This window comes from Nycticebus coucang, chromosome 17 (genome assembly GCF_027406575.1).
Source record: "Nycticebus coucang isolate mNycCou1 chromosome 17, mNycCou1.pri, whole genome shotgun sequence".
In the NCBI taxonomy this organism is placed as follows: domain Eukaryota; kingdom Metazoa; phylum Chordata; class Mammalia; order Primates; family Lorisidae; genus Nycticebus; species Nycticebus coucang.
Genome location: NC_069796.1, coordinates 82,442,257 through 82,453,747, shown reverse-complemented (window position 1 = coordinate 82,453,747; position 11,491 = coordinate 82,442,257). Strand labels below are relative to the sequence as shown.

Sequence of the window (11,491 nt, the reverse complement as noted above, 5' to 3'; positions counted from 1 at the left end):
AGAGGCCTTTGCAAGGAGGTGCTATATGAACAGAAGCAGAGATGCTAAGAGCATCAGCCAGGTAAAGGTCCAAGCAGAGAAAACACCAGACTGAAAAGATAGACAGTGCAAAGGCCTCAGGGCAGAAGGGCTCAATGTCAAGATCGAAGACTTGGAGATGCCACCCTCAGTCCATGGCATCTGAGAACCAACCAGGCTGGTCCTCTATAGCATGACAGTTGAGGCCACAGGCTCTGAGTCAGACCACACTGAGTCCAAAGTCTCTTTTGCCATTTACTATTAGTCTGGTTGACAGCAAAATACTTACTCTGAGTCTCAGTTATTTCATCTGAAAAATGGAGATAATAAAAGTCTCTATTTTATAAGGGGGGGGGCATTAAAAGAAATAGCACATGTAAAGTCCTTAGCAAGATGGCACTCAATAAGCACACAGTAAAAACATGCCCTTTATTATAGACAGAAAACACTATTCATTCATCTGATTACAAATGACCTTTCCACTGATTCTGAACATACAGCATGTCCTGGCTCTGCTTGGATTTGATTTTCTTGCCATGTGTCCAGCCTCCCCGAGCCACCGTGAGATGTCCAAGGGGAAGGAGAATGAGACAGGAGTATGTGAGTTCCTCCTGCTCGGCATCACCAGTGACCCGGGGCAGCGGCAAGTGCTCTTCTGGCTCTTCCTGTGTATGTACCTGGTCACTATGGCTGGGAACATACTCATTATCCTGGCCATTGGCTCTGACCCTCACCTGCACACCCCCATGTACTTCTTCCTCACCCATCTCTCCTTTGTTGATATCTGCTTCACCACCAACCTAATCCCCAAGCTCCTGGCCAACCACGTAACAGGAACATGGACCATCTCCCATCCCCAGTGCCTGACTCAGATGTACTTCCTCATCTTCTTTGCCAATCTGGACACCTTTCTTTTAGCTGCCATGGCACTGGACCGTTACGTTGCCATCTGCAGCCCCCTGCAATATTGCTCCATCATCACCCCCAGGCTCTGCTGGGGGCTGGCTGCTCTAGTGTGGTTGGGCTCCAGCCTTATCTCCCTGGTCCACACCCTCCTCATGAGCAGACTGACCTTCTGCTCCTCCGCCAGGGAGATCTCACACTTCTACTGCGATGCCTACCTTCTCATGAAGATTGCCTGTTCAGACACACGTGTCAATCAGCGTGTGTTCCTGGGGGCCGTGGTCCTGTTCCTGGCTCCCTGTGTATTCATTGTGGTCTCCTACATCTGCATCACCGCTGCTGTCCTTCGGATGCCATCTGCCAAAGGAAGACACAAGGCATTTTCCACATGTAGCTCCCACCTGTCGGTGGTCACCCTGTTCTATGGAACTGTCTTAGGGATCTACATACGACCCCCAGACTCCTTCTCAGCTCAGGACACTGTAGCAACAATCATGTACACAGTGGTGACCCCCATGTTAAACCCTTTTATCTACAGCTTGAGGAACAAGGACATGAAGGAAGCTGTGAGAAGATTCTTCAGTGGGAGCTCAAGATCTTCGTGGTGCTGATGAGTACTAGGCTAATAACTGGGAAGGTCAGAGATATGAGGATGGAACCTGACCCAGGACATCCATTCAACACTACTCTCTTACACCCATTCAGGCTATTTTTAGGGAAGGAAAAGACACTTGAAATTAGAAGAGAATTTTACTCTTATTAGAAGAGATATTTGTATCTCTGAGAATCTAGTTCAGATACAGGTAAGAGAAAATCCCAATTATGTTGGTTTAAACAAAACAGAGGTTTATTTTTGCCTTCCATAATAACAACTTCAGGGCTAGAAATGAGGCTTCTTTCAGGTCCTTCTTCCACCATCCATAGAATGAGGCTTTCATCCCAATGTTTCCAAAATGGCTGTTGGGACTCCAATTATCTCATTCTGTCCTAGGTAGAAGGAGCAAGAAAAGGAAGAGCAAAAAAGGTTAATCGCGTTGAAGAGTTTTCCTAAAAGCCCCACCTTTTTTTTTTTACTTTTTTTTTATTAAGTCATTTGTACATAGATCATAAATACATTTATGCCATTATGGGATTCGATGTGTTGATTATTTGTGCAAATTGGAGTGCTTACATCCTACTAATCAACATAGCTTTCACCTCATTTACCCAATTACAGCCTTAAGACATTTGTTGTTCTACACCTGCTAGATCCAACTTGTACTTGCGTTGTGCTCCATAGGTGTGGTCCCCCTACTAACCCTCCCTTTATTAACCCACCCTCTTCCCCTTCCATTTCCCTCCCCTTTCTTCATTCATTCTAGGCTATAGTTGTGTTTCATTCTTCATACACTTAGCATCTTCTACTCACATCTTAATGGCCACCCACTATGAGTCTCACTCACGTCACCCTGGGTAGAGTACTGTGGTGTCATAGCTCACAATAACCTCAAACTCTCAGGCTTAGCAATCCTCTGCCTCAGCCTCCCAAGTAGCTGAGACTACAGGTGCCCACCACAATACCAGCTAGTTTTTCTATTTTTAGTAGAGATAGGATCTCACTCTTGCTCAGGGTGGTCTTGAACTCCCCAGCTCAAGCAATCCTCCTGCCTCAGCTTCCCAGAGTGCTAATTACAGGTATGAACCACCATGCCCACCCTGCAGTTATTGTTTTTTGTTGTTGCTGTTTGTTCATTTATTTGTTAGGATTAGACACATCACCATCTCCAATTAAACAGAGACTCTCTTAGAAAAGAAGAGGAGGAAGTGTATAATTAAACAGCTATGAAGTACGCCATAATACCCGAGACTTATCTTGCCATATTAACAGATGTGAAGATGTGATATCACACTGTTATTTTAGGAAAATAACCTGTTTTGTACATTGATTCCCACCAGACTGTGTGTTAATTTTTTTGTTTTTTTGAAACAGTGAGTTTCACTATGTAGCCCTTGGTAGAGTGCTGTGGCATCATAGATCACAGCAACCTCAAATTCTTAGGCTTAAGTGATTCTCTTGCCTCAGCCTCCCAAGTAGCTAGAACTACAGGAGCCTGCCACAATGCCCAGCTATTTTTGTTTTGTTGTTGTGGTAGTAGTTGTCATTGTTGTTTGGCAGGCCTAGGCTGGGTTTGAACCCACCAGCTCCAGTGTATGTGGCTGGAGCACTAGCCACGAGCACAGGTGCCGAGCCCAGACTGTGTGTTAAGAGACAAACCAGATGGGTTTCCATACTTCTGAGGCTACAGAATCAAAAGACAAAACCCACATTTCTCCAAAACATCAGAGTGAGATGTCTCTGGGTGAAGTAAGAGTATGAGGAAGTGAAAAGGGAGATTTTGTGGCAGCATTTACTTTTTGAGACTTCAAGTTTTATAAAGAAGAGGAGATTTTATTTGGATTTTTTTCCTCTGTGTGAATTTAATGTAGTATGAAGTTCATATTGTTTACACTTTTCACATCATAATATTGATATAAACTGATATTAAAGCACCAAAATATCCTATATGTAATAAAAAAATAAAGAATTATAGTAAAATATCAACATTATATTAAAATATCAAATATTTTGGGCTGAGTGCAGTAGCTCACGCCTGTAATCCCAGGACTTGGGAGGCTAAGGTGGGTGGATGGCCTGAGATCACAGGTTCGAGACCATCATGAGCCAGAGCAAGACCCGGCCTCTAAAATTAGCTAGGCATTGGCTTGGCACCTGTAGTACAGTGGTTACGGTGCCAGCCACATACACTGAGGCTGGCAGGTTCAAACGCAGCCCGGGAAAGCTAAACAACAATGACAACTGCAACAAGAAAATAGCCAGATGTTGTGTCAGGTTCCTGTAGTCCTAGCTACTGGGAGGCTGCAGCAAGAGAATCACTTAAGCCCAGGAGTTTGAGGTTGCTGTGAGCTATGACACCACAGCACTCTACCAAGGGTGACAAAGTGAGACTCTGTCTCAAAAAAAAAAAAATCAAATATTTTAAAAGGGCTTTGTGGAACACATATTTTTAGGTCCAATATCAAGGGCTAAATAAATGTAATTTTTTTTTTTTTTTTTGTAGAGACAGAGTCTCACTTTATGGCCCTCGGTAGAGTGCCGTGGCCTCACACAGCTCACAGCAACCTCCAACTCCTTAATTTTTTTAATTGGCTGCATCTCTGTGTTAATCATGGCTTCCTATTTTCTGTGTTTTCTGATGTTTTGGCATTGGTGGCCTCTATAATGACAGAGGGATTGCCCTTCCCAGGGTTAGCTAATGCCTAGATATAAGCCTTTCATATGAAAGCTAACTGTTCCACAACCCAGACTACCCCCACCTCCTCTATCAGCTCCTTATACTCTGGGCTAATAATCTCCAGCCATTATCATCCTGGGTTTAGGTAGGACAGACTTTATGCCAGCAGTTCTCAACCCATGGGTCACGATCCCTTTGTAATAACAAAAATACATCCTGCATATCAGATATTTACATTACAATTCATAACAGTAGCAAAATTACAGTTATGAAGTAGCAACAAAAATAATTTTATGGTTGAGGATCACCACAATATGAGGAACTGTATTAAAGGTTCGTGGCATTAGGAGGCATTAGGAAGGTTGAGAACCACTGCTTTATGCCCTAAAGCTCATTGAAATTATTCAAACCAACCAATCCCTAACCTATGTAACCTGCCTCTCCTATTCCTAACTACAGAAACAACAGCAAAGGCTATGACCCATGTTTTCCCCTTGTTCCCTCTACCTGACCAACCTTGATGTTTACCCATGGGGCCCTACAGGTGGCTGTGCCTCCTGTTTCTAAGTACCTTCCTCCACAGCAATCATATTAGTGTCTGAGTTTCTTACCATATCTGGTTAAACAAATCTTGGGCATATTTTCTTCATAAAAAGACAGACTTCTTTATAGAAAAAAGAAAATAAATTTTACAAACATAAATAAAAAATTAAGACATTAATAATTTTTATAGATTTGCAAGGTATATAACAAAAGGTTATTGCATGCACACAAGTACACACCCCAAACAAAAAGTGAGCAAAAAAGAGGGGAGAGACAAGATGGCAGACTGAAGCCAGCTTTCAACAGAGGCTCCCATCCAGAAGGAGAGTTAAGGGACAGGAATTTAGTAAGTATCCTGGTGGATTTGAGCCACACCAAGAGAGAAGGTTGAAGAACGCCCATCAACACCGCTGAGGCAAGCTGTGATCACAAGGATGCAAACAAAAGCAAAACGGCTCACTTCTGGATATTCTGAAGCCACACACCCTGTTTCCCTGGGCAACCAGAGGAGGCCACCAGTGAGCAAAGGATTTGCCTGACACTGCTCACAAACCAGGGAAGCTTCCAAGGCAGGGACGACTCAGAGAGGTAATCGGACACAAACCTCCAGCAGCAAAGACGTTTCAACTCAGAACAGCCGGTCTTCTGTAGGCAATTTTAGCAGAAACAGAGACAGAACCCCGCAAAGTTGTCTGTTCTGTTCTGTTCTGTTAGCAACATCAATCAGGGACGGGGCTAAGCCTGAGTGAACACCTCCCTCCCACCACCTGCATCAAGCACTCAAAGATGTCAGGCCCCATCTCCTCCTGCTAGATAGCGGCAGACTGCAGGGGCCTGGCAGACTTCCTTGCAATTCAGGCAGGTGCAAACCTCTGGAATATCTGTTCAATACAGGCAACCGGGTTAGCCATCTGCAGAGATACCAGTGACTGGGTCCGATGGAGGGGCAAAGTGGGGAAGGAAACATAAACCAGACTGATCTATTTGCTAGGTGGCTCCTCCTGACTCCATGCAGCACTGGAGTAAGCCATATCAGAGGAGTCACCAGACCCCTGTGATCCAGTTCCCAGAGACCTCTTGAACTCTCCCACCCGAGACAGGTGCCAATTGAGACAATTGATTTGGACCTTTTGGACTGAACTAATAGACTGAGGACTTTTCAGGCAGTGCCCTGGGTATGCGGTTGTAGGAAGGTTTGATTTTCCTTTTCCTTTTCAAATTGATGCCAGAGGTGGGCAGGCGGGGTGGCTTAATTGCTGGTTTTTCCACACAGCTGAGACTTCAAGTCAGAGTAAATGTTACAATAGGATCGAACAGAAACCAACTGAAAACAAGACAGAACCACTTCACCCCACCACACAAGACAGGGCCCCAGTTTCTCAGGCCACAACACTGTATGGGCCTTCAATAAAGCCCCAGGGGGGAAATCAAAGGGAGTAAAATAACCATGGGGCAGAATCAGTGGGAAAACTCTGGTAACATGAATAACCAGAATAGATCAACCCCCCCAAGAAAAGATACGGCAGATGTAATTGAAGATCCCATTCATAAACAACTGGCTGAGATGTCAGAAATCGAATTCAGAATTTGGATTGCAGACAAGATTAATAAAATGGAATTAGGAATTCGAGGAGAAATTCAAAAGTTGTCTCAAGAATTTAACGAATTTAAAGACAAAACCACCAAAGACTTAGACACACTGAAGCAAGAATTTACAGCCCTCAAACATATGAAAAATACAGTAGAATCCCTCAGCAACAGAATGGAGCAAGCAGAAGAAAGGATTTCTGACATTGAAGATAAAGTCTTTGAATGCTCCCAATCTCTCAAAGAGGAAGAGAAATGGAGAGCAAAAATGGATCATTTACTCAGAGAACTCTCGGATAATTCGAAGAAAAGCAATATACGAATAATGGGGATTTCGGAGAATGATGAAGTGGCCTCGAAGGGCACAGAGGCCCTTCTGCATGAAATTATGAAAGAAAATTTTCCACACATGCCTAGAGAATCTGAAATTCAGATAGCAGACAGCTGCAGAACCCCAGCACGATTCAACCCCAATAAGACATCCCCCAGGCATAACATAATTAGCTTCACTAAAGTTAACATGAAAGAGAAGACTCTCAAAGCAGCCCAGTGAAAGAAAACCATTACGTACAAAGGAAAGAATATTAGAATAACTGCAGATCTCTCTGCTGAAACTTTTCAAGCCAGAAGAGGGTGGTCATCGACTTTTAATCTCCTAGAGCAAAATAACTTTCAACCCAGGATCTTGTATCCAGCTAAACTGAGTTTCATTTATGATGGAGAAATTAAACACTTCAATGACATTCATATATTGAAAAAATTTGCCATAAGTAAACCAGCTCTTCAGGATATTCTCAGACCTATCCTCCACAATGACCAACCCAATCCTATACCACAAAAGTAAACTCACTCAGAAATTTCAGATAAAACTCCAACTTCCACACTGGCAAAAGGATTAAAAATGTCCACTGGACCTTTGAAAAACTCGATACCCAAAATTCCACCAGACTTATCAATACTCTCCATTAATGTGACTGGCTTAAACTGTCCTCTAAAGAGGCACAGGTTAGCTGACTGGATACAAAAACTCAAGCTAGATATTTGTTGCATACAAGAGTCACATCTTAACTTAAAAGACAAATACAGACTCAGGGTGAAAGGATGGTCATCCATATGTCAGGCAAATGGTAATCAGAAAAAAGCAGGTGTTGCCATTTTATTTGCAGATACAGTAGGCTTTAAACCATCAAAAGTAAGGAAGGACAAGAATGGTCACTTCATATTTGTTAAGGGTAATACTCAATATGATGAGATCTCAATTATTAATATCTATGCACCCAACCAGAATGCACCTCAATTTATAAGAGAAACTCTAACAGACATGAGTAACGTGATTTCCTCCAGCTCCATAATCGTCGGAGATTTCAACACACCTTTGGCAGTGTTGGATCAATCCTCCAGTAAGAAGCTGAGCAAAGAAATCTTAGATTTAAACCTAACCATCCAATATTTAGATTTAGCAGATATCTACAGAACATTTCATCCCAACAAAACTGAATACACATACTTCTCATCAGCCCACGGAACTTACTCCAAAATTGACCACATTTTAGGTCACAAGTCTAACCTCAGTAAATTTAAAGGAATAGAAATTGTTCCTTGCATCTTCTCAGACCATCATGGAATAAAACTTGAATTGAGTAACAACAGGAATCTGCATACTCATACAAAAACATGGAAGTTAAATTACCTTATGCTGAATGATAGCTGGGTCAGAGATGAGATTAAGAAAGAAATCGCCAATTTTTTGAAACAAAATGACAATGAAGACACAAACTATCAGAACCTCTGGGACACCGCAAAGGCAGTTCTAGAGGGAAATTATAGCACTGCAAGCCTTCCTCAAGAGAACGGAAAGAGAGGATGTTAACAACTTAATGGGACATCTCAAGCAACTGGAAAAGGAAGACCATTCCAACCCCAAACCCAGTAGAAGAAAAGAAATAACCAAAATTAGAGCAGAATTAAATGAAATTGAAAACAAAAGAATAATACAACAGATCAATAAATCTAAAAGGTCAATTTTGAAAAGGTCAAAAAAATAGATAAACCTCTGGCCAACCTAATCAGGAAAAAAAGAGTAAAATCTCTAATATCATCAATCAGTAACAAGAAAGACGGAATAACAGACTCGTCAGAAATCCAAAAAATCCTTAATGAATATTACAAGAAACTTTATTCTCAGAAATATGAAAATCTGAAGGAAATTGACCCATACTTGGAAGCACGCCACCTTCCAAGACTTAGCCAGAATCAAGTGGAAATGCTGAACAGACCCATATCAAGTTCAGAAATAGCATCAACTATACAAAACCTCCCTAAAAAGAAAAGCCCAGGACCAGATGGTTTCACATCAGAATTCTACCAAACCTTTAAAGAGGAATCAGTACCTATATTACTCAACCTGTTCCAAAAGGTAGAAAAAGAAGGAAGACTACCTAACACGTTCTATGAAGCAAACATCACCCTGATCCCCAAACCAGGGAAAGACCCAACAAGAAAAGAAAATTATAGACCAATATCACTAATGAATATAGATGCAAAAATATTCAACAAGATCCTAACAAACAGAATCCAGCAACACATCAAACAAATTATACATCATGACCAAGTCGGTTTTATCCCAGGTCTCAAGGTTGGTTCAATATATGTAAATCTATAAATGTAATTCAGCACATAAACAAATTAAAAAACAAAGACCATATGATTCTCTCAATCGATGCAGAAAAAGCTTTTGATAATATCCAGCATCCCTTCATGATCAGAACACTTAAGAAAATTGGTATAGAAGGGACTTTTCTTAAACTGATAGAGGCCATCTACAGCAAACCCACAGCCAATATCATATTGAATGGAGTTAAATTGGAATCATTTCCACTCAGATCTGGAACCAGACAAGGCTGCCCATTGTCTCCATTGCTTTTCAACATTGTAATGGAAGTTTTAGCGACCGCAATTAGGGAAGAAAAGACGATCAACGGTATCCATATAGGGTCAGAAGAGATCAAACTTTCGCTCTTCGCAGATGATATGATTGTGTATCTGGAAAACACTAGGGACTCTACTACAAAACTCCTAGAAGTGATCAAGGAATACAGCAGCGTCTCAGATTACAAAATCAACATCCATAAATCGGTAGCCTTTATATACACCAACAACAGTCAAGTTGAAAAAGCAGTTAAGGACTCTATCCCATTCACAGTAGTGCCAAAGAAGATGAAATATTTGGGAGTTTACCTAACAAAAGACGTGATAGATCTCTATAAAGAGAACTATGAAACTCTAAAAAGAAATAGCTGAAAATGTTAACAAATGGAAAAACATACCATGCTCGTGGCTGGGAAGAATCAACATTATTAAAATGTCCATACTACCCAAAGCAATATATAATTTCAATGCACTCCCTATTAAAGCTCCACTGTCATATTTTAAAAATCTTGAAAAAACAATACTTCGCTTTATATGGAATCAGAAAAAACATCGAATAGCCAAGACATTACTCAGAAATAAAAACAAAACAGGAGGAATCACACTACCAGACCTCAGACTTTACTACAAATCGATAGTGATCAAAACAGCATGGTATTGGCACAAAAACAGAGAAGTAGATATCTGGAACAGAATAGAGAACCAAGAGATGAATCCAGCTACTTACCATTATTTGATCTTTGACAAGCCAATTAAAAACATTCAATGGGGAAAAGATTACCTATTTAACAAATGGTGCTGGGTGAACTGGCTGGCAACCTGCAGAAGACTGAAACTGGACCCACACCTTTCACCATTAACTAAGATAGACTCTCACTGGATTAAAGATTTAAACTTGAGACATGAAACTATAAAAATACTAGAGGAGAGTGCAGGGAAAACCCTTCAAGAAATTGGTCTGGGTGAGTATTTCATGAGGAGAACCCCCCAGGCAATTGAAGCAGCTTCAAAAATACACTACTGGGACTTGATCAAACTAAAACTCTTCTGCACAGCCAAGAACACAGTAAGTAAAGCAAGCAAGCAGCCCTCAGAATGTGAGAAGATATTTGCAGGGTATATCTCTGACAAAGGTTTAATAACCAGAATCCACAGAGAACTCAAACGAATCAGCAAGAAAAAAACAAGGGATCCCATCGCAGGCTGGGCAAGGGATTTGAAGAGAAACTTCTCTGAAGAAGACAGGCGCACGGCCTTCAGACATATGAAAAAATGCTCATCATCTTTAATCATCAGAGAAATGCAAATCAAAACTACTTTGAGATATCATCTAACTCCACTGAGACTAGCCTATATCACAAAATCTCAAGACCAGAGATGTTGGCGTGGATGTGGAGAAAAGGGAACACTTCTGCACTGCTGGTGGGAATGCAAATTAATACATTCCTTTTGGAAAGATATATAGAGAACACTCAGAGATCTAAAAATAGATCTGCCATTCAATCCTGTAATCCCTCTGCTGGGCATATACCCAGAAGACCAAAAATCGCAACATAACAAAGATATTTGTACCAGAGTGTTTATTGCAGCCCAATTCATAATTGCTAAATCATAGAAAAAGCCCAAGTGCTCATCGATCCACGAATGGATTAATAAATTGTGGTATATGTACACCATGGAATATTATGCAGCCTTAAACAAAGATGGAGACTTTACCTCTTTCATGTTTACATGGACGCAGCTGGAACATATTCTTCTTAGTAAAGTATCTCAAGAATGGAAGAAAAAGTACCCAATGTACTCAGCCCTACTATGAAACTAATTTGGGGCTCTCACATGAAAGCTATAACCCAGTTACAACCTAACAATAGGGGGAAGTGGGAAAGGGAGGGGATGGAGGGGGGTGGTGGGTAGTGGGAGGGGGATTGGTGGGATCATGCCTGTGGTGTATCTTACAGGGGTATTTGCGAAACTTGGTAAATGTAGAATGTAAATGTCTTGGCACAGTAACTGAGATAATGCCAGGAAGGCTATGTTAACCATTGTGATGAAAATGTGTCAAATGGTCTATGAAGCGAGTGTATGATGCCCCATGATCATATCAATGTATACAGTTATGATTTAATAAAAAAAAAAATAGCTGGGCATTGTAGCAGGTGCCTCTAGTCTCAGCTACTCGGGAGGCTGAGGCAAGAGAATCGCCTTAGCCCAAAAGCTGGAGATTGCTGTGAGCTGTGATG

General features: G+C 41.4%; 1 protein-coding gene across 1 annotated transcript; it reads left to right on the top strand.

Annotated features, from left to right (window-relative positions):
* Nucleotides 1-584: 584 nt before the first annotated feature.
* LOC128568581 (olfactory receptor 1D2-like) lies at nt 585-1,532 on the top strand. Its single transcript, XM_053566229.1, has one exon. The coding sequence runs from the start codon at nt 585-587 to the stop codon at nt 1,530-1,532; it is 948 nt and encodes a 315-aa protein (XP_053422204.1).
* Nucleotides 1,533-11,491: the final 9,959 nt, after the last annotated feature.

Coding starts and splice junctions, on each gene's coding strand:
- LOC128568581 (XM_053566229.1), top strand. CDS start 585: ATGTCCAAGGGGAAGGAGAATGAGACAGGAGTATGTGAGTTCCTCCTG.